Raw genomic sequence first — 23,852 nt, 5'->3', positions numbered from 1 at the left:
GGTGCACATGAATGAGACAGATAATTGCTGATTTCAAATTGCTTTATTGGCACAAAATATCTGACTTTATCAGGATTTAAAAGCGTGTTATATTTCAAGCATTGTTTTCTTCAGGTTTCTTCAGATTTTCGGGTATTTTCTCAGAAAAGCCTTGGTCAGTTCCTGCATGCTCACTGAACTGTAAATTTTGAATGGAAAATACAGGATTATAGTTACTTGCCATTAGATTATAGGTAAGTGTAAGTATTTAGTCAGAACAAACTTTCGTAATTCACCTACAAATACCGATATTCACACAGATTGTTTTTGGATTGTCTGTGGTAGAAAGCTCCTCCGCCAAAGTATCCATGTACTTGTTGATTAATGCCTTACAGATAAATCGCAGGAATCCGATTCCATCACAGACTGTTGCCAGTTGTCCTTTAATTGTCTCCTGTGGTAATGTTTATACTTTTGTGAGAAATGTTCATGGCATCAGTTTCTTTGAGTTTTCACATATATCATATGCTGCTTATCACTCACCACAGTCGATTTACTGGAAACATGTTTTTTCACATTCTGCATGGCCCACTTACACACCCAGCATGCACCAGGGAGCTGGACCTCAGACATCGGCAAATCCTCATCCTGGTTAACAGGATCCTGAGAATAAACAAAATCTTACAGCAAATAGTTCAAAGAAATGAAGCCTGAGTAAAACATTTTATATTTGCATATTACAATCATATATGTTTAGTTTGTCATAGTCTTTTGCCGTAGAATCTGGTGTCGCTGGATGCTCAGTTTATTGATGTAAAAAATAAATAAGTAAAATATTAATAAGGTCAAAAAGACAATTTATTTAAAATACCAGGCTTCCATCAAGAGGTTCCTCAGCAGAGTCAATCTTCAGGTATTCCAGGTGAACTGCACAGGCTGAGAAGCAGAATGAACAAAACAATATTTATTTTTTTACATAGAATGAATTCATCCTCCCAAAATTATCAGATTGACTAGAATTGTCTGATTATTCATACCTGTGCCTATGAAGACAGAAGCGATGAGAAGATTCCAGAGCATAGTGATGGTTAAAGATAAGTATATTCTAGAAAACAGAACAATCTGTATTAATGCAGCACTTGGTGGTCATCTTTATATCTCCACAGACTTCACAGTTTTTTCTTCTGTAACCACAACCCAAGAAGCTGCAGATGTGCTCATGCTCAAAATTTCTAAGTGCACACCCACAAACCACTAATTAAAAAAAAAATATTTTAGGATGCTTATTTTGTTACTATGATGCCTATTTATTATATATAAAATACAGCATAAACCAGCATGAATTCCATGCTGTTCCAGGCTGGGTTTTACTGGATCATGCTGGTATAGTGCTGGTACAGTATAGCTGGGTGGCCAGCATAGTCATGGTGTTATCAAGCAAAACAGGGCTGGTTTAGCTGGTTAACCAGTATGATCTTGCTGGAATGAGCTTTATGGGAACAACCTTTATTTTTGCTTGTGTATGTCTATGTAACACATTAATATAAGATTAAAACACAATATATTGGAATATATTTAATTATAAGTGTGTTATTTCATTTGCTCCCTCTTTTGAATAATGTTCTGAAATAACAAAGCTATTCGTTCGTTAGGGATTAAAGTGTCTCCACAAATTAAATATAGTAATACCAACAAATGGTGACTTCCCGGGCTCCATGAGGGAAGCAGCATATAAATCATACAGAATGATGTTTTTTGAAAGATAGATATATATATATCCATTTGTCTCAATTAAGAAGTTGTTTGTCTGTTTTTTTAGTAAAGCGGTAATGTGAAGAGATATTACCCAGCATCAGCGTTGCTATGCAACCTTTAAAGCAGCTATGTTCACGAAGGTAAATGTAGTTCCTGCACTTTCCAAAAATAAATCTCGCAATGTTTTCGACTACATTATATACCTTACACTGTTTATCGAAATTAGTATAAGTGCACGTGTTCCAGATCATCATGTTTTTGCCACCGTAATTAGGATTTTGTTTTGGGGTAAATAAAAAGCTTCAGCTTCTACACGACGAATCTGCTGATCACTGGGAATCAGAATGTTGGCATACGTGAGGTACCTGGATGACGGCTGCACGGCAGTTGTTTCAACTAGCGATATTAAGGACTTTAACTACGACATGTTTGACCAAACTCAGGTTTATTGGGTAGCTACAATGGAAGCAAAACTTCTTCAGGGCACAAATACTGATGCTTTAACTGGTGTATGTAACTTAAGCAGTAGCTGTTTTATCGTAGCTCGTTCACTGCACAATATAAACAAATGAGTGATATATAGTTTTGTTTCTTATTTTGTTTCTATAATTTTTCAGAGAATACAGAAGACATAGAGCAGGAGTTGTCTAAAGGCAAATGACTCCGGGTAGCACCTCTTAAAAAAACATGGTCATCTTCACCACATACTACTTGTTCCTCGCTAAAAGAGAGAGCGGAAGCTAAGACCAAAAATGTGTGTTGTAAAGGTTATATTGTGTAACGTTATTTGTGTGTATATTACAGTGTGATGGCAAATGTCATTGTCCAATAAATATTTTAAACAAACTTATACATATACATATATAATGTGTGTGTGTGTGTGTGTGTGTGTGTGTGTTTTATATTTTATATATATATATATATATATATATATATATATATATATATATATATATATATATAGACTTTATTATATTTGATAAGGATCAGTTGTGTTGCTTTGAATTGGATAGTAGATGCACATATTATCATTTCTTGTGTCTCAGTAAGTACTGGTGGCCCATGACCCTTCCCTTAGGAATACTATAGGCAATGAGAAAGATATGCACCCCAGGTAAGATGCCAGTCCAGTACAGGGCACCATGCACACAAACACACGCACGCACACACACACGCGCGCGCACACACACACACACAGACACACACATAAGGATCGAGCCAATGACAGAGAACCGAGGGAGCTGTACAACAATGCTGCCCTCTGCACTACAGTGCTGTCATGTAGGAAGTACGTTTGTTTTGCTGTAACTTGCTTCAGAAGTAGGATGGAGTCAGATAAAAAAATGAGATACATAAAGATACTTAAGATTAAAAAGATTTAAGTCAGCCTACACCCAAAAAAGATCTGTGATTAGTTCTCCAAGATATTTGGAACATCCTACTGCTGAGTTCCTTTAAAACACTGCGTATTAGTATTATATTTATTCCAAGACTGCAAGAACCAGTGTGACCTGGATACCGACTGATAGTCTAGTTTAATTGGATTCAACTGATAGTGATGTAATGGCTTAAGAACAAAGCTCTAAAATAAAGGTGTTAGGTATTTTCTTTGTATGTATTTGCATGTATTATATTTCTACTCTTTTTTTCAAGCACACATCCTGAAGATGTCAAAAGCAGATCTAAAACCACAGTCCACCCTCTCTTCTTTATTACAGTTCCACTATAACTCTCCATGATGCTACTATGTAGAAAATGTTTTCTTTATAAGAAATAAGAATCTTCATAACAATTATTGTTCTTTAAAGAAATCTGCCATGACATTCTTTACAGATTTAACCAGCATGAACTATATTGTACTCATAGAATGACAAAGAGAATTATTGACCAAATATTTTATTAGCACAAAATGATTAGAAAACATTTATATTTGAAACATAGAGTTCCATTTTGATTCCTTTCTTGCTGTGCTGGACTTCATTCAGAGAATCTGGACGTTTTGTGGAAAAACTTGGATCAGATCCAGCATGTCCATTTCCCTGTAATGTTTTAATGAAAGATAAAGGATCACAATAACTCTTATTAAACTGTACTTAAAATAATTACAGGATCAGTCAGAACACTTTTTCACAACTCACTTGCAAATTCCAGCTTTAGCACAGACTGTTTTTGGATTATCATCAGTAGAAAGTTCCTTCACTAAGATATCAATGTGCCTATTAACCAGCTTCTTACAAAGTTTTGCCACTTCTCCTAAATTGTCACAGCCTCTCCTCAGTTTCTCTTTAATCTTTTCCTGTGGAAATATTAAAACTGTATGAGAAGAGTTGAAGGCATCAATTTCCTTATTTTACCAACATAGTATGATACTTATCACTCACCACTTTTTCATGACTACCAAGATGTTTCTTCACCTTCGTCACAATTTTCTTACACAACCAACACGTGCCAGGAATCAGTGCTTCAAGATCCAGCAAATCCTCGTCCTGATCAACAGAACCGTGAGAAGTGGCCGAAACCTGATGAGCGTATATAACAAACACATTAAGCAAGAGTAATTCTCCATTGTACATTTGATTTAATTTTTTTTTTTAGTTTGAGAACAATGTATTGAACAAACCAAAGTCCCATCGGTGACCTCCGTAGAGTCCATTTTCAGGTATTCCAGATGTAATGCACAGGCTGAGAAGCAGAGGGAACAAAACAATTTCCTAGTAACTGACAAATCATAGAATTTACATCTTAATTCTGAACATTTAAAAACATACATACTGACCAGTTTTATCTTTTAATTAGATTTTGTCTCAAATTGCATGATTTACCTGAGCCTATGAGGAGAGAAGCAAGAAAGATGAGTCGGAGCATACTGTGTGAAGATGCACAAGCTTCTTTGTGAGCTGAATAGTCTGTCTTAACCCAGTGTCTTCTGGGGGTCTTTTATACATTTGATGCTTCCACAGTAATCTTTTCTGTGACCACAAAACCCACAAATGATAGCACTGCAGACCTGCTCAGAGTCATGCTCAGAATGTTCCAGTGCACCTGCCATCAGTGTAATCAAATTTCACTTGTAACATACACAACTATACAAAGTATGACATAGAGTAGTGACTTTTTTTTGTCTGTCCATGTCATAAATACAGAATAAAAATAGAATAAAGAATAGTTCTAATTCTAAAATTACCTGTACATTGTATGTTTAAACACAATTTATTTATTTTATTTATCATGTACATTTATAATTTATCATATTTATAATGCTAATTATATATTATTTTGATTATGATCGATATATCAGGGGCTAGGGGGGCACGGTGGCTTAGTGGTTAGCACGTTCGCCTCACACCTCCAGCTGAAGCTTCCAGTTGGGGTTCGATTCCTGCCTCCACCTTGTGTGTGTGGAGTTTGCATGTTCTCCCCGTGCCTCGGGGGTTGCCCCATCCAAAGACATGCATGGTAGGTTGACTGGCATCTCTGGAAAATTGTCCCTAGTGTGTGATTGCGTGAGTGAATGAGAGTGCGTGTGTGTGTGTGTGTGTGTGTGTGTGTGTGTGTGCCCTGCGATGGGTTGGCACTCCGTCCAGGGTGTATCCTGCCTTGATGCCCGATGATGCCTGAGATAGGCACAGGCTCCCCGTGACCCGAGGTAGTTCGGATAAGTGGTAGAAGATGAATGAATGAATGAATGAATATCAGGGGCTCTCACACTTACTCACTTTCATTACCACTTTATACTTGTCTGGGTTGTGTATACAACCTGGGTGTGAAGTGGTATTCCAGTCCATTTCGGGTCACAACACTCACACACACACTCACAGACACACACACTCACACACACTCACAGACATACACACATACACACTCACAGACACACACACACACACTCACACACATACACACACTCACAGACACACACACTCACACACACGCACACACATACTCACAGACATACACACATACACACTCACAGACACACACACACAGACACACACACACACACTCATACACTCACAGACACACACAAACACACACTCATACACACACATACACACTCATACACTCACACTCACACACAGACACACACACAAACACACACACATACATTGACACACACACTCATACACACACATACTCACACACACTCACAGACACACACACAGACACACATACATAGACACACACTCATACACACACTCAAACACACACACACACACACACACATACACAGACACACTCACACTCACAGACACACACACACACAGAAACACACACACTCACAGACACACACACACAGCCAAACACACACTCATACACACACACTCACAGACACACACACAAACACTCATACACACACACTCACACTAAGTTTTGAAGACAGGCAAGAGTGACGTATTTTAAATAAGCCCCCTGGCACCATCTCAGGGCCCCCAGTTTGAGAAGCACTGGCCTAGACTACTTGTTCTGAGCAGCTGTTGCCAGTGAACAGGCTATAAATCTGTTGGCTAAGTTACAGACACTCATGAAGAACTGATGCTGATTATCTGGGAAACATTCTCTAACAGCAGTCAAAATGTCACTGTGTCAAACAAGTTGTGAATTTGTTGTAATATTAAAACAGGAGATCATGCTCAAAGTGATGTTCAAAGTGATAGGATATGCTTTTTTTTCATTGGTTGTTGCATTAAATCTTACCCAGATAGTGCTATTTTCTGATTGGCAATATTTTTAGCCTCTTTTTTGATTGGCTGATAAATGTCAGGCTCGACTAAGAACTCCAGGTGAGATGCGCTTGATTCCTGCCCGATTCCATAGAGACAGCGGTGCGGATTGATACATTTTGGGCGCTGCGGCTTATTGTGATAAATAGTACGTTTTTCAATGTGTGAAATACAATGTGTGGCGAGAGAGCGTGAAAAAATACCCAAATGCGTGACTGTCACGCTCAATGCGTGATACCTGACAGCCCTGCACACAAACCCACAAACCCACAAACCCACACACACACACGCGCACACACACACACACACAAATTATTATTATTAATCACACACAGATTATTTGTGGGTGTATTATGGCATGTATCTTAGCCAGTCAGTCCACTTCCATAGTTCCATACTTCCATAGGATCCGGGAGAAAAGCAGAAAACCTGATTAAAACCACTGACCGTATTTATGAGTGAATGTTATACAGAGACACAAAAGTGAAGTTAAAACATCCCTCTAGTGATGTTTTAACTTCACTTTTGTGTCTCTATTATGACATTATTCTAAAATAATTATAATAATCTCTTATTACATTCAGTTTTCATCAATATCTCCACAACTAGTTATTCTTATGATTAATAAGCTGTATATAAGTTATTAGCAGTAATACGACAGGGTTCATTTGGTAACTGACAGGTTTACAGGCAGTCTATAGTGGACATAATGTAGTCTCTGTCTCTCGACACTACCAGTCTTTATGTAGGGGTTGTTTCTCCAGCACAGTTGGTGGCAGTATTACCTTATTATACGTAAACACCCCACTACTATTAAACACATCGGAAGTTGTGTTTCATAATCCGGAAGTAGTATCTGGGAAAGAAACGACAATGGTGAGCAAGCAATTTTATTTTCAATCTGTGTAGACATTTCAGTCTTAAATAAAAATGCACTCGAATCCGGTCATCAACGTGAATACTTTAAGTGCACGTTTTAACACGATATTTAACTGTGAAAAGTCGTTTTGGGACGATTTGGGTTTATAGTGTTAGTCATTAACATTAGCTTGTGCTACAGTTAGCAAGCCGCTTGTTAGACATGTAAACAAACCGTGTAGTTTCGCAGCTTTGTAGACCTGTTAGATCAATATAAAGCACTTAAGTGAGTTCTTCTAAGCTGTTTAGTCGGTGTGATGTGTGATGAGGATGTAATATATGCTGTGTTGAACAGGGACAGAATCAGAGCGGAGGACATGGTCCTGGAGGTGGGAAGAAAGATGATAAAGTAAGTATTTTACTCTGAATACAGCTAGCGAGATGTCACTCAGTCGGGTTTTAATCCATTTAGCTGCTTAACAAACACCAAACACGTTCTGTTGAAAGGATAAGAAAAAGAAATACGAGCCTCCGATTCCCACAAGGGTGGGGAAGAAGAAGAAGAAGACCAAAGGCCCAGATGCTGCTAGCAAGCTTCCTTTAGGTATCTAGTTCTTTCTTATCATTGTCAAAAAAAAAGTTAGATTTTATTTCCATCCTTTACACTTTCAGAATAACAGAAAATGGTGTCTGCAGAAGTTTGGAATAAGAATGTCTGTAATTTGATGCCTTTTGGAGATTTTTCCATCTTTTCTTGGCTTCGTTATGCACATTAATACACATTTTTACCTGGGGTGCCCAAACTTTCGAGCCCCACTGTACATCACGTTAATTTACAGACACGAATAAGCCATGACCTGATCATGTTGGTTCTGTCTGTAGTAACTCCGCACACACAGTGCAGACTGAAGCTGCTGAAGCAGGAGAGGATCAAGGACTATCTGCTGATGGAGGAGGAGTTCATCAGGAATCAAGAGCAGATGAAGCCACTTGAGGAAAAGCAGGAGGTATGTTTGACTATATAACTGTAAATTCCCTCTGACTTGGAAACCAAATCGAGATTATTTTTACGCAAGCAATGTTTTTAATGTCCTTTTCTGTTATAAACAGAAGCTAGACACAGGCTAAGTGCTCGGGTTCGCATTGACTAGTTGTTTTTGATCCTTATAGGAAGAGAGGTCTAAAGTTGATGACCTGAGAGGGACACCGATGTCAGTAGGAACTCTTGAAGAGATCATTGATGATAACCATGCCATCGTGTCTACATCAGTGGGCTCTGAGCACTATGTCAGCATTCTCTCCTTTGTGGATAAAGACCTGCTGGAGCCAGGTTGTTCTGTTTTACTAAATCACAAGGTAATATTATTTTCCATCATGTATTGCATTATTAAAGGATTTCAGGGTAAACTTTTAAATAGCCAGGATACTAAAGCTTTTGATGAGCAGCTTGTTTCAGCAATTGCAGCAGAAGTGTACGCTACACTTTAAATGCTGTAGCACTGACTCCAGTCTAACAACGTGTATGAAAGACTGTGGATTACTGATATGTAGTCAACAGCCATAATTTGCACAACTCATATATGCGCTTGCACATGCATCTATACACACCAGTGCACAGATAGTATATGTTTGTCTATATTTGTCGACACACTTACACATCTGTCTACACCACTTTGCTGCTATATTGTCATTTTCTATATTCTCCAATGTCTTTTGTCTGCTTCTGTTACACTGGTATTTCCCACTTGGTATTAAGTGGTATTTTTTATATCCAGCTACTATATAAATGCTTTTATCTGTCTATAAGCTATCTAAATGTACTGTCTATTTTTAGAGCATTGCTCAGCCAAAAACAGTTGCTATGAACAGCACTGCCTTGTTTATCTGTGCATTTGATAGCTCTTGTGCACTATAAAGTTATGAAGATACAGCAGAGGTAGTAACTCATTACCCAGCCAAAGGGGTTTAGTGCAGTCAGGACCATTGTTCAGAGAAATGGAGGATGCTGGAATATCTGCTGTAACCCTTTTCCAGAGGGAAGGAGTTGCAAAAAAAAAAGTCTGTAAAAGTGGTAGACTGTAACATTCCTATTACAGAGTGATGTGAATGTGTTTGCAGGTGCATGCAGTGATCGGTGTGCTGATGGATGACACGGATCCTCTGGTGACGGTGATGAAAGTGGAAAAAGCTCCTCAGGAGACATACGCTGATATTGGAGGCCTGGACAACCAAATTCAAGAGATCAAAGTATGAGACGTGTCTCAAACACAAACTCGTATTCTTCTTATTTTTACTGTCACATGTTTTATTTATTTCTTTATTTTATTTTTTCACATTTACATAGGAGTCAGTTGAGCTTCCACTTACACACCCCGAGTATTACGAGGAGATGGGAATAAAGCCTCCTAAAGGAGTCATTCTTTATGGACCACCAGGGACGGGTCAGTCAAAACACTTATGACAATGAATGCTAGGTTTAAACATTCATTCATTCATTCATTAATTCATCTTCTACCACTTATCCGAACTACCTCGGGTCACGGGGAGCCTGTGCCTATCTCAGGCGTCATCGGGCATCAAGGCAGGATACACCCTGGACAGAGTGCCAACCCATCGCAGGGCACACACACACACTCTCATTCACTCACGCAATCACACACTATGGACAATTTTCCAGAAATGCCATGCATGTCTTTGGACCGGGGGAGGAAACCCCCGAGGCACAGGGAGAACATGCAAACTCCACACACACAAGGTGGAGGCAGGAATCAAACCCCGACCCTGGAGGTGTGAGGCAAACGTGCTAACCACTAAGCCACCGTACCCCCCGGTTTAAACATTACATTTTTGTTTTATTAAACATCAAATTATTTTCTTAATGCAAAAAATGTTTTATCAGGTGCTTCAGTGAGTATTGGAGCACTGACTGTGTTGACCCTGAATACTCTGGTTTTAGGTAAGACTCTGCTGGCTAAAGCTGTGGCCAATCAGACATCTGCCACATTCCTGAGGGTGGTGGGTTCAGAGCTGATTCAGAAATACCTGGGTGACGGACCCAAACTGGTGCGAGAGCTGTTCCGAGTTGCAGAGGAGCATGCTCCCTCCATAGTCTTCATCGATGAGATCGATGCCATCGGAACAAAGAGGTAAGACAGTGTGTGCAGTAATTAAGAACGCGTTTATTCCTCTGCTGTGGAAGCCACCAAGTGTTCACACACACATCATTTTCTCCTACCTTAATAACTGCACTAAGTCTAGTGTTGGGAGATGTGGTGTCCTTTTTATTTGACTGATTATTTTATGTTTAATCAGGTCTCTTTATTTGATCATAACGCTTGTATGTACAATCTGGGTTCTGTACAGTCTCCCGTGTATATACTACCAGACTTGTGTCTCTTGTATACAGAATAGCACTTCACTTAAACAGCACTAACGAGGATGATTTCTCTTCCATTGTGCAGCACTACCATAAAAATATGCATGCTATTTCTTTGAATGTAATATAGTCTGCTCTTTAAAAATGACAGTTACAGCATTGCCAGCATAACATAGTACACACACAAGTGGATGGATTGCACTGTGCCCTGTGTAGATATGACTCTAACTCTGGAGGAGAGAGGGAGATCCAGAGGACCATGCTGGAGCTCCTGAACCAGCTGGATGGATTTGACTCCCGTGGTGACGTTAAAGTAATCATGGCTACTAATCGGATCGAGACACTTGACCCCGCACTCATCCGTCCAGGTCGGTTGCCGGGCTAATATTCTGTGTCCGTTGCATTCAGATAGAAGGGGAAAAAATTCTACCTTTGAATTGTTCACAGAACATATACACATCTTTGCTTTAAGACGGAAATTTTTCCATGCGGTTCTGTAGGAAGAATCGACCGCAAAATAGAGTTCCCACTACCTGATGAGAAGACCAAGCGCAGAATCTTCCAAATTCACACAAGCAGGATGACAGTGGCTGATGATGTAACCCTTGATGACCTTATACTAGCTAAAGATGACCTCTCTGGTGCTGACATAAAGGTACAATCCTGATGAAGTCAAACTTTGACTAGATTTTGAATGATTTTATACATTTTATAAATATTCTAAACTAATTACTTCTAGCACCTACTGCAGTTACTACACTCACCTGTGACTATGTAAATGTTAGTGCTGTATATTCAAACTCATCAGATGAAGAACACTTTACTGCCACCTTCTGTCATAAAGCTGCATCACATCACTGTTTTGATTATAGAACGTTGTAGAACAATGGACATGGATCAGTTTGGACATGTTGTTTTTCGCAGGCGATTTGCACAGAAGCCGGGCTTATGGCTCTGAGGGAAAGGAGGATGAAAGTAACAAATGAGGACTTCAAAAAGTCTAAAGAAAATGTGCTCTACAAAAAACAGGAAGGGACCCCAGAGGGCCTCTACCTTTGAGTTGGCATTGGCCAAATGTGTGTCCAGTTATACTAAAAAAAACCCAAAAAAAAAAACCCTTTTTTGTTACTCCTGTTTCTGTTTGTTCTGGCTGTCACTTCTGCTTCTTGCAAATAAAAAGTATCATGTGTCAAGCTCATGGTCTTGTTTAGAAACTGGCAGTACTGTTGGCACCTGTTTTACCTTTAAGAAACCTAATTTATAAAACACGTATAAGTCTTGCTGGGACCTCAAACACACACAGACACATAATCCTGACACTGCAGAACAGACACGGGATAAAACCTCACATAGACTCTTTTTAAAAACAAACAGTTTTAAAGAAGCTTTACTGATTAGACATTCAGCTTATAATCCTTCAATGATTTGGTCTCCACCTCATCACACATCAGAGACGTACAATAGATGCCAAAGGTTTGACAATTGTATAATAACGGAAAATAAGAACTTGAGGGTGTCTTTAACTCCAGGTGAAGGACTAGACTGAACACACAGCCACAAGAGGGGGCGTGAAGACATCAAAACAAACAAGTCTGATCACTGCAAGACCACGGACCAATGTTCACTTTGGTTTCAGTCAAGTCTTTGAATGTAATATTAACAAGCACATCCAGAGAATATTAGCAGAGAGAAAAAAAAAATCTCAACACCTAAAACGGTCACACCAAATGTGACCAGACACCCAAGTGTTACAGTATGTAGAAACATGACTTTGTGTACATGTAGTGTAACCTTTAGAGTTAACAACCAACTAAAAAGGATCCATTTGGAAAGGCTAGCTCCGTTTTGTGAGGCACAAACAGAGTGCCGATTCCTCACAGATAATGGTATCAAGTTTGCAGTTGAATTCCTCATGCAGGAGAGGTCAAAACTTTTATCATACAGTGGTGTGTATTCATTTCCATAATTCACAAACTATCATACAGATAAATAAATATCTCAGTGAATGGATCTTGACACAAAAAAAGAATTCAAGTGATGTATAAGTAAATGTAAGGTGTTACCAACAACTAAAGTTTAAAAATGGAGCTGAAGCAAATAAAAAAAATGTGCTTAAGTGCTCTTAGTATAACTACTGAAATATCTTCTTTCCATAAATCTTGCTTCCAAAAGCAAATCTAGAATAATAACTGGACTAAAACAAAGGGCATACTCTGTAAGGCATGTACAATTTGTAACCTAACTTCTTTTATTTCATGTTGGCCAAAATCTTTTTTTTTTTTGCATCATTGATGAGAAGAGACCGCCGGTTTGCTGAAGAGTAAGAATGTGTGTATATACATATGACAAGGATAAATAATGGTACATTAGTGTGTGTTCCTCGCAAGGAAGGGTAAAGGTGCACCGAGTCTCTGAGTAAAGAGAAGCCGCTTCTCCTCACTCATCTTCATCTTCCTCTTCTTCCTCGCCATCTGAGAGGGCAGGGCAAGTGCCCAGCTGCCGATAGCCGTCCAACCACTTCTCCACCATCTGTGTGACGAGAGGATGACTCCGCCTCCTCGAGCTCTTCTGCAATGCCACCAGGACTCCACCCTCAGTCACACAACAGTCCAGCCACTGCCTCAGCAGACGCTCCTGCTGCTCCTCTGTTCCCATCTGATGGACATGCAAAACAGCTTAGCTACTTACCAAAACATGTCACACAAAACAACTCGATCTTTATGACAAAACCCCCACTCACCTCTTGGGCAGACAGGAAGTGGACATGCAGCAGCTTCCTGTCACTGTCCACCAAGGGCAGAAATGTGACCGTGACATCATCGTCTGTGTTTAGGTTAGCGCCCGCACCGCGGTTGTCATAGCCGTCATTCTCCATGGCAACCAGTGCTGAGAAGTGGCCTCTTGTGTAACCCAGTGCTATGGGGCTCTTCCAGCAAAAACTCGGCTCCCACAACAGGGGCAGATACACCCCTGTAAAGTAGGTGGGAAATGAAAGTTTAGCCTGGATTACATCTGGACAATATGCCAACAATTTGCTTTAGAATTAACACCTTAGTAGTAGCACATCAACGCAGTTGGATTGTTGTCGTGGGAGTCGCAGTTCTCCTATTCTCATTTCTTACAGTAACGTAATAGTGAGGGGTATAAACATAATATTAGCCATCCTGATACGTTTATTGTTTGGGATTATACTGACATCAATGATGTAACAAAAAAAATGAAAAAAAATCATATTTTAACAGTCATATAAACTGCAGTGAAACATACTATAACAAATGAAGATGCGCTGTGCATGTGTTACAAACTGTACATTTCAAATCCCTTCAAATTATTCAGTTTTTCTGCATGGCAGCTAAATGTGATGCCTAATTTCTTCCTGGTGCACATGTGTGATGGAGGTGAGTGCCGTAACCATTGTTCTGCCACTGTAGGAACATTTCTTACAATACTTTTGTAAACACAGGAGCTGTTTGTTTCTTCTATTGTCATTCACACGACGCTCAGTGATGAAAGAATAAATGAGGTTTAAAGCTGTCGACTGATAATGTATTCCTAGTCTCAGCCGCTTCATGTGAAAGGAAATGTTTTGCTAACATTAACATTTCAAAGCAAATAAATCAGCTGTCTTCGCACTCTTGCCTAATCGAGACCGAAATGTTGTTTAAAAATAGCTACTGGGTGACAATCTACTGGTTTTTCATTTATACCACTGAGACTCTGTTCGTCAATGTAGATCAAATGTTACTGAAGCTCCTGTGATGAGTTTCAAAACACCTTCCGGGTAACACAAGTCCAGTCACTTAAACAATTAAACATACATTATAGCAAATCTCCTATTACAAACAGTCGATACTGTAATTCTTTAACTGCTCCGGCTTATACGGCTAGCTCATTGAAATCTCATTTCTCCAGCTCACCCTGGAAGCGAGTGTATCCCAAAGTCTCCCCTCGGAAGCTCTTGTAATATTTCACGCCGTACACGATGATGGGCCGGCGGAGGATATGAGCCAGCACAAACACATGAGTCTGCTCTAAACTCGCCCCCGGCTTCCAGGAACAAGGCACGACCAGAGGGGGATTTTTGAGAAGAGAGGGAGAGAGAGAGAGAGAGAGATGAAAACAAAAGATAGAAGTCTTACATTTGTGAATAAAACTAACATTGCTGGTATACACTGTACATTAATAAGCAAATGACAAAGCATACAAGTGCCACAGAAATGTATGAAGAAGATCTATTGGAAATATCATGCATTAATCCTGCCAGCATGGAGGCTGTGTGATTATGTGTGAGACTTTAAGAGAGGAGTAGGATGCGTAGTCCTATAACTGCTTCTCTTTACATGATGTGTGTAACAGAGTGTGAGAGAGCGTGTATACCTGACTGGCTAGGGATAAAATAAAAGCCCAGTCTTCCTGCCACTGCTCTTCCCTCAGTGAGAAGTGCAAGCCAAAACTCTGAGAATACCAGGATTCCCACTCCTTCCAGCGGGTGTAGAACCTGCAACACACACACACACCTATAATCAATATTATATTAAAAGAAACTAAATACCCTCGTTCCCAATAGCAGGTTGAGTTATAATTACGTGATGCAGCATTTGGTGTGGTGGTGTATTCTGGATTTTAACATAAATCTCTAATCTACATACCCTATACTCACTCTGAAACGTTATGACAGCTGTAGCTGATCTCATACATACCAACGATGTGTAACTGTGATAAATATCTGCATCCATACTAGTTATTGTATTTCCTCTATTTTCTGTAACAACTGGTGACTTAATGAAAAATCTCACTAGAAATAGTTCTTGATTAGAACATGTTCATGAAAAACATTATACTTGTATAAAACAGTGTCAGTTAGTCCTTCTGCAGCAAGTAACACAACTGTGTGTGTGTGTAAGTCATAAATTCACCCTGACACATGAAATCAGACCCCAGGCAAAATATTCAAATATGGTGTTATACATTATCTCTTGAACTAAAGGTCACTGCTGTCAGTGTGGTCTCACATTAAGGATGACTGGAGTTTACAAATAAAAACTCGAATCAAAAATGTCTCTCTAACCCTGGACCCAAAAGCTTTCTGGGATAGCTACAAAAATAAATAAATAAATAGCTACAAGCAGTTCTTGGCCACAGGGTGCGGCAGTGATGTCTTCCTCATCTGCCTCTTAAATGATTCAATACCAAAGTCTTGTGATTTCACCTGTGCGGTTTTTCCCCTCAGTAATCTTTGTATTTGTCTAATTTTCTAATACTTCAGGATAACATTCATCATAAGGCATCACGCACATAGAAGAAAACCATCTGTTCATGCACAAAACAGTCATGCAATCATTGAGCACTTTATTAGGAACACTGTATTAATACTGTCTTTGTCTCAGTTCCTCAAGACATGGATTCTGCAACATTTCTTTGAGATTCTGCTCCATGTAGAGATGACTGCAGATATTTCAGGTGCACTTTCATGCTATGACTCTCCTGTTGTACCACATCCCAAAGATGCATAACAAGATTCAGTATTGTGTCTATACTCTTAGTACCAATGTTTAAACCTAGCATCAGTGTGCCTCATGAAACAAAATCAAGATTAACCAGACCAGGCTATGTTTGCCCCCATCAGTTTTGGTGAGTCTGAGCTCACAACAGTCTCAGCTCTCTGTTCTTGGCTGATAGACGTGGAACCCCATGCGGTCTTCTGCTGTTGCATCCCATCTGTCCATCAAGGATTAAGTGTTGTGCGTCCTGAGATGCTTTTCGTCTCACCACAATTGTGCAGAGTGGTTATTTGAGTTACTGTAGCCTTTCTGTCAGCTCCGGTATGTCTCATCTATTCTCTGTGGATCTCTCTAATGGACAAGGTGTTTCTGTCTGCAGAACTGCTATTTGCTGGATGTTTTTCTTTATTGCACCATTCTAAATAAACTCTAGAGACTGTTGTGTGTGAAAATCACAGGAGACGAACCATTATAGAAATACTCAAACCAGCCTGTCGAGCACCAGAAATCACACCGCAGTAAAAACCACAGAGACTTTTTTTAACCACATTCTGATGATGATGTAATTGTGTTTACGCTTTGCATTGCAGCCACATTAGGCAATTGTGGTAACGATGTTCAGGTGTTATTTATAATATGGTCACTGAGTATATTTAATCAAATGAAAATAACGGCTCTTTTGATTAATTATTAATTAAAGTTTCTATGATTCTCTCAAGCGGTGTGTGTGTGTTTTCTCTCACCAGTGGGAGCAGTCATGTAAGCTGTCATGCAGGCTCTTTCTCAGTACAGAATCTTTGTCATAGATGCCCCACGTGGCCTGCAGCACTGAGTCCAGAAGGCAATCTCCTGCAGTGCGGTTCCACAGAGCGTACAGCCGGCTGTCCAATCGTGTGCCGAGCTCCAAAGACCAGTTTATGATTGGAGATTCCTCTTCAAGCTCTGCAACATTATTGTAGCAGATAATAGATGCACTTATTATTGTACTGCATGTTTAAGAGAGTATCCTTTGTTTAATGTTAAACATTGCAAAAAACAACATTAAAGGACAAGAAAGAAAAAGAAAAAAAGGTCAGAAAGAACGCTACAGCAGGCGCAGTGATTCTCATGTCTGCTGTAGAGACACACACACACACACACACACACACACACACACACACACACACACACACACACACACACACACACACACACACACACACACACACACACACACACACACACACACTTTTCAAAAGTATGGTCACTTTAAATGTAATCCATATGGATTATCTGAGGATTTTGTCTTTCTGGCTGGGGCCAATAACACCATCTGCTGCTTTCATCATTCTTTTTTTGTTATTTTGGTTTTAAGTCCACCCACCATATCAGACAGACAGACAGACAGACAGACAGACAGACCTTGTATATTGATCAGGGCTGGATATTAAACCAATCACAATGTGAAAACACTGACCTTTCTTTTTATTTAATTTAATCCAAGTAGCAGAACCAGTGAAATAATACTGAAAATGTTTTTTTTTCACCTTTCTGTACATCTCGATCCAACACCTCATCAAACAGCTTCTCTTGGACATTAGGAGGCAGGTCTTCAATATCTACATAAAACATGGAAGGTCAAATAAAGAGCAAGCAAAATGACTGACACGCATATGTAGTTCAGTGAAAGTGATGTGTCTGACCTGCTGGAAGTGTAAAGGTAGTGATATCAGTGAAGAAGTAACAGGGAAACTCTCCTTTACGCCTATGCAGTGCAGCAGCCACCTCTCGACGAATCTGCTCTGTTAATTCAGGACATACCATGGCTGGAATACACTTAGCTGCCTGCTGGGACACCTGAGTGACACACACACAAAAACACATGCATTAATATAAACATGCCTAAAATAGGTACAAGGAGTGACATTCACTTGGGCTGCTTGAGCATATGTGTTGGCTGACCTCTGTGAGGAGTACAGAGAGCATGTCCTGGCGCTGAAAGCGGATAGCAAGGTGCACCAGAGTGAAGCCAGGGTTAAACGCAGATGGACGATTCAGCAGGCGGACCTCATCTGAGGTCAGCTGACGTGCGATGTCGCCACCTGATGACTTATAGGCTTCAACTGCAGCCAAATCGCCCTCCACCACACCTGCAAGGGGGAGAAAAGGACACACACAGACACACACACGTATTGGAACAGCATGTGCAGGGCACGCAAACCTTCGGGAGCAACAAACGGCTGTCAGTCACATTCCAATGTTTCTGATCACTTGAAAAATGGGTGGGTTCAAATAAAAGGTGCCATGTTCCAAATTGTTTAACACGTCTAGATATAAATATAAGCAAAGGATTTCATATCCAAGTTTTTAACTCAAACCCAAAGACTTCAGTGTAGAGCAAATACAAAAGACTGACCTTGCTGTTCCAATACTTTCAGAGTGAACTGGCCTTTACTAATCATTTAACATAAAAAAAAATGGACTTCCAGTTAACGAGACAGTTAAATGAAAAGATTAGGCAGTGTTTAGCTAAACGTTGAAGCAATTGTCAGTTTTTAATGGTTACTGACTCTTCTAGAAAAGAACATTACGTGACCACTAAATTCATATCAAATTACTGGTTTAAGTGGATAAAGAAACGAACGTAAAAACAGATAGATATAATAGAACTACTGCAAATATACCAAGGTACTTCAAATATAAATACATAAGTACAAGCCATATAGCACATTGTATAACCAATCTATACCCAAAACTTCTATTTATTAATGATTCCCATACGCACCTGTCATTTATGATGCAAACGTGAGTAATATTTACTGAGTAATAAAGTAAGCCACAAATAGCAAGCCTTTCATCAGCTCTATTTCTATCTCAAGTGACACAAAGGGTCATTTTGCCAGAAAGGAAACCAGTGATTTGAACCTACACTCGGCAACTAAATGTGAGGTGTGATTAGAAAAGTTGTTTCAATGTTTCTAATGATTAGACATCCATATGACTTACTACACAACATATTGGACAGTGACACTGGTTCATATTTGAGAAAAATATGTTTTTATCTTAGAAGGCTATAGACCACGAGATCAGATTTCCAAAAGTGACACATCTTAAGAGAGTTATGATCTGATGTAAAAACCTGTTTGTATAGTGTTGCATACTTAATGTCTGAAATGCTGTCAAATTGCTTGAGATCCATGACTTGATCCTGATGTTGTAATATTACCCTCAGCAACAGAAATCGTAGCGCAAATGTGTCAAAGGGCATGAATGACTTCCACAACAGCCAACAGCATTAGAGATACACTACACCGCCTGCTGAATCCAATGAATCTAGCAAGAGAGCTTTTTTACACCGTAGGACGAATCATTGGCACTTTTGTTGTGTCCGGTATCCTAAAGCAGAGGTTTCACACCACTGGAGCTGAGCTTGTACTGGACTATGGAGTCAATATGTTACCGACCCACAGCAGCCTTTTCCTTGCCCTCGTGGCAGTGAAGGCATTAGGCTGCTGTTAAATGCACCTTGATAGCTCAGAGTGCTCAATCTCCACGTTATACACATACACACACACATTAGCTGCATATTAACTGTACATAGCTCATATATCAATTCAGCCCACAATGTTTTTGGGTGAAGTTGTACATGTCTATGCTGAGATAATCAACAGATTTTAGAAAGCCTGTTAGTGCAGACACGCACACACAGCATCATTCAACACACAAGGGATGCTTTGAACATGGAATAAAATGTAGCACAACTCCACAAAAAATATATTTTGCTGATAACTGGGTCTATTATAGAGTGATGGAGAGTGATGATGTTCATGGGGGTATAGCATACGAGGTACCTGTACAGTCTGGGTCATCAAATCTATTCGCAGTGTTGGCTTAATGGTTAAGAGTCATGGGTTATTGCTCAGAGAATCAGGGGGTTCAAGCCCCAGCATCATCAAGCTGCCACGGGCCCTAAACCTACTCTGTTCGGGGGACACTGCATCATGGCTGAATGAGCACACTGACCCAAACTTCCTAACAAGCTGGGATATAGTAAGAAATTTATTTCACTGTACAATTATATGTGACAAACAATGGCTTCTTCTTCCTACAGAAATTGTCTACTGTAAAATAAAAATAAGATTAATCTACCAAACATACTTTTGATACTAGTATATTTGTACACGAAGACAAGAGACAGAAAGCTACTACAAAGCTCTAATTTTGATTTCATGAGCACATAAAGATGTGACAACTAGATTTACTATTTGCATTTGAACTGTGTCAAAACAAACTTGATTTCAGACTTCTAGTCTTAAGTGAATCACTGTAAAATGCCAAATTCTGTTAAATAGAACAAGCTGCCCACATAATAACATATTTGGAGTAATCAGAATACAAAACAATAGCCCTAAGACACAGGCGATCGCTAAAGATGTCATATTTTGCTAGCACAAGACATCGCAGTAAGAAAGGAATCAGGATAGTGAATATTTTGAAGCCTCCAGTCTTCCTCTCACCTGCACATGCATTCAGAAAGAGCCAGTCAATCCTCCGCATCCTGTTCCTGATCTGCTTGAGTTTCTTAAAGTCAGTCTTGTGCTCTTCTTGGGCACCCACTGCTCCAGATGCCAGTTCAATCTGCACTTCTGCCTGGCCAGCAGGCACAGGGGGCGAAAGCCTCCTCTGAGCCATTTTACTGCCCCCCATACCCCCTCCCCCTGCTGTCCTCTCCTGCTCGTTCACTATAGACAGGGCCATGGTACTCTCGGGCTGTGGCTCCTGCAGCACAGCATCGCTCGTCTTAGGGTGGTCACATACGACACACCTTAGGGTCTTGGGCCAGTTCTCATAGGTGCAGGCTGAGCAAGCCCAGTGCTGTATGCACGTGTTCAGGCGATTACGGTCATTGTATTCCTCACAAGGGTCAGGGGCCGCTGGTGCAGGAAGTCGACAGCCTGGTTCAGAGGTGTGTGGGCCATCTGAGGGCCTGTGAGGGCCCTGCTGTGGTCCTTGCTGCCTCTGGCTGAGGCACTGAGTGCAGCGGATAGCACGAGGCCAGTTCAGATAGGTACACATGTGGCATGACCATTTGCTGGCAATCTCTGGTGCCTCATCAGCCACACGTACTCGTGGTCGGGCACTCGAATCGGGGCAAATGAGAACACTGGAGCCCTCCTGAGTGGAGCACAGGTGCGACGTGAGACTCGGACTGCTCTTAAACGGCTCCTCTGTGATGATGGGGCCTGTGAGCCGTTGGGCACGACACATAGTGCACTTGATGGCGGATGGCCAGTTCTCGTATGTGCAATACTCGCAGCTCCACTTCGGCTGGAAATCAGTCATCCTCGCTCAAACAGAACTTCTAAATGTCCCCTTCCCTCCCACCCTCCGCTGGCTCACGCCTGACCAAAGGCCACTCAGCCTGCCAGGGCGCTCTGAGAAAAGAACACACACACAAAAAAAGTCAATCTTCTTCTTATCTACTCAATGAAAGTTGCAGTAAAGACGACATTTCTGAATGCAAACAGCTAGAGACAGTGGCAGCTTAACAACAAAGATAACAAAAAAGACACAAAAAAATTGTCTCCAGTACTGTATCTTACAGCTACTTCTGGTAGATCTAGCAATGAAACACACAATAAAGTGCCACTGGATCACATTTGAGTAAGCCACAACATAAGGCACATCACATCCATTTGAATATTTTACATGTGGTGGTGCAGCTGTGCTTTCTCACACAGGGGCTGCTGAGATTTTAGAGCTGTGTATTTACTATACAGGAACTCCCATTTTCGCCCTTCCGTGTGAAACAGTAATCAAATAAAACACAATACAGCAATCTGGAAGGGCTTGTCCCACGGGAAATTTGCTTACAATTCTAGTGCATTGTTTTATAAAGTCCAAATAGAAAGAAAAACACAAAACGCAGATAATTCCAGTTCACTCGACATGTTTTTCCAATCCAAACTGACAGAGCTGCATGATAGCTATGATGTTAGCACAAGCACACTGAGCTCTACTGTAAAGCAGCATTACTGTGTGCGGTTCATCATATAATCAAAAACTTTATTTCATTTCGTTAACAACTTACATCCCCATGCAGGTATTAAGTTTGGGCCTGTATTATTGATTTAGCCGGAATACAACCCTAATTAAGCGGTTTAATTCGGAGCGTTAGCTCGCTAAGCTACATGTCAAAGGGATTCTAACGGCCTCACTGAGAAGACAGTTCATTACAATCATCGGTTTATAAATAAACGTGCAATAAAATAAACTAGCTTTCACTCTCAAAGGTCAATACAAAGCAGGGTATGGACGTCTAAAAGGAGTTTAACATTAGAAGTGATGGGATTCTTACCATCATTATTAAAATGTGCTGTAATGTATATGTGGCGATAATAAAGGCTTCTATGCCCCCGTTCTGTTCTATTCTATTCTATTCTTTTATTCTAAAAACAGAGCTTGAAAATATACAAGAAAACTAAAACACCGCAACAAAACACACATTTCTTAGCTAGCTATGTCAGTTAACCTGCCTGCTTGGATTTGGGGCAGAAGGTGAGCGGAGAGCAGCGGGACCTACAGTAGCATTGTGAGCTTGTGTAGGCTACACGGTAAATAGGCGGAGAAATCAATGGACAAGCGAAACCAACGGGCCTTTATATATTCTCGGTTCCCGATCTCGGTTTCTCAGAGCATAGGGCCCTCTTGAGTTCATTTCTGTAGTAACGCATCCCAGTGTTTTTAGACACCGATCCGACCTATAAACAACCCGACAAACCCCCTGCAGCCACAGTTTAGCCGTTAGCAGCACACACTCGTATTATTACACCCACCCTTACCGTTTCCACCGCGACGATCCTGATATCCGCAAAATCCAGCTTTGTTAACTGAGCTTTCCTGGAACTTATAAAGTACTAATTCCCATTTCCAGTGCCGATTTGTCTAATGGCGTCAGCAGGGGAACAGGGTAAACCAAAATAAACCTACTCCGGAGATACAGGGGAGGAGGGACGCCACCTGGAGCGGTACTCAAACGTGATTGGCTCTTTGTGCACGTGACTGATCTTAGCCAATTAGAGCATGCGTATTTCAGTGACATCGATTAAAGGGCTTCTGACTCTACCTCTGTAACTAGGCTGCCAGAAAACTGACAATCTCGTGCCGCCATCTTGGCTCTTCAAACAAAGTAGAGACAGACGCTTGGTTAATTCCTTTGGAGCCACAATGGCGTGCTTTTCATACATTTCTGGCAACAGCGACTGTAGTAAAAGGGTGATGTCATTTCAGAAAAGATCTACCGCAGCATTATGCAGTGGTTCGTTATAGTAGGTTTACTGTCATTTTCAGCAATAGTTTAGAGCTATGTTTGATCATATTCATTATTAAAGCATCTAAGCAAAACCAAAGCTCAATAATGCTTAATGCGGATTTTTTTGTAACCCACTTTTATGGTGATCAGCTTGAAAAAAAAGATTCTAACAAACTATTGTAATGTAAATAAACAAACCAACAAGGTGTAAGGTTTATGGTATAAACTAAAAACTCATTCATCTTCTACCGCTTATCCGAACTACCTCGGGTCACGGGGAGCCTGTGCCTATCTCAGGCGTCATTGGGCATCAAGGCAGGATACACACACTTTCATTCACTCACACAATCCGGACAATTTTCCAGATATGCCAA

General features: G+C 40.4%; 4 protein-coding genes across 6 annotated transcripts; 1 reads left to right on the top strand and 3 right to left on the bottom strand.

Moving 5' to 3' along the window:
* Positions 1-24: 24 nt before the first annotated feature.
* On the bottom strand, positions 25-1,169 carry LOC132852115 (antimicrobial peptide NK-lysin-like). Of its 2 annotated transcripts, none has more exons than XM_060879159.1 (5): positions 1,017-1,169; positions 851-915; positions 523-642; positions 276-433; positions 25-178 (listed from the first exon to the last, which is right to left on the bottom strand). In XM_060879159.1, exons 1-5 carry the CDS (start codon positions 1,057-1,059, stop codon positions 121-123), a joined length of 444 nt encoding a protein of 147 aa, XP_060735142.1. In that variant the 5' UTR covers positions 1,060-1,169; the 3' UTR covers positions 25-120. The 2 variants fall into 2 exon arrangements, with proteins under 2 accessions (XP_060735142.1, XP_060735143.1); XM_060879160.1 differs by having other exon boundaries at positions 523-627.
* Positions 1,170-3,614: 2,445 nt separating this feature from the next.
* On the bottom strand, positions 3,615-4,648 carry LOC132852274 (antimicrobial peptide NK-lysin-like). The gene is made up of 5 exons (XM_060879372.1): positions 4,557-4,648; positions 4,355-4,416; positions 4,116-4,253; positions 3,873-4,030; positions 3,615-3,773 (listed from the first exon to the last, which is right to left on the bottom strand). The coding sequence occupies exons 1-5, from the start codon at positions 4,597-4,599 to the stop codon at positions 3,716-3,718; spliced, it is 459 nt and encodes a 152-aa protein (XP_060735355.1). The 5' UTR covers positions 4,600-4,648; the 3' UTR covers positions 3,615-3,715.
* A 2,634-nt stretch (positions 4,649-7,282) lies between these two features.
* On the top strand, positions 7,283-11,884 carry psmc1a (proteasome 26S subunit, ATPase 1a). Of its 2 annotated transcripts, XM_060879681.1 has the most exons (11): positions 7,283-7,328; positions 7,666-7,719; positions 7,818-7,914; positions 8,193-8,317; positions 8,481-8,666; positions 9,429-9,557; positions 9,655-9,751; positions 10,267-10,456; positions 10,903-11,054; positions 11,187-11,341; positions 11,611-11,884. In XM_060879681.1, the coding sequence occupies exons 1-11, from the start codon at positions 7,326-7,328 to the stop codon at positions 11,743-11,745; spliced, it is 1,323 nt and encodes a 440-aa protein (XP_060735664.1). In that variant the 5' UTR covers positions 7,283-7,325; the 3' UTR covers positions 11,746-11,884. The 2 variants fall into 2 exon arrangements, with proteins under 2 accessions (XP_060735664.1, XP_060735665.1); XM_060879682.1 differs by lacking the exon at positions 7,818-7,914 and having other exon boundaries at positions 7,318-7,328.
* A 159-nt stretch (positions 11,885-12,043) lies between these two features.
* zranb1b (zinc finger, RAN-binding domain containing 1b) lies at positions 12,044-23,195 on the bottom strand. Its single transcript, XM_060879680.1, has 10 exons — positions 23,009-23,195; positions 20,684-21,601; positions 18,129-18,316; positions 17,870-18,023; positions 17,714-17,785; positions 16,931-17,129; positions 15,064-15,184; positions 14,604-14,733; positions 13,427-13,656; positions 12,044-13,341 (listed from the first exon to the last, which is right to left on the bottom strand). Exons 2-10 carry the CDS (start codon positions 21,507-21,509, stop codon positions 13,123-13,125), a joined length of 2,139 nt encoding a protein of 712 aa, XP_060735663.1. The 5' UTR covers positions 21,510-21,601; positions 23,009-23,195; the 3' UTR covers positions 12,044-13,122.
* Between the last annotated feature and the right edge of the window lie 657 nt (positions 23,196-23,852).

This window comes from Tachysurus vachellii, chromosome 10 (assembly GCF_030014155.1).
Source record: "Tachysurus vachellii isolate PV-2020 chromosome 10, HZAU_Pvac_v1, whole genome shotgun sequence".
Taxonomy (NCBI): domain Eukaryota; kingdom Metazoa; phylum Chordata; class Actinopteri; order Siluriformes; family Bagridae; genus Tachysurus; species Tachysurus vachellii.
This window is presented reverse-complemented; position numbering and strand designations above follow the sequence as displayed.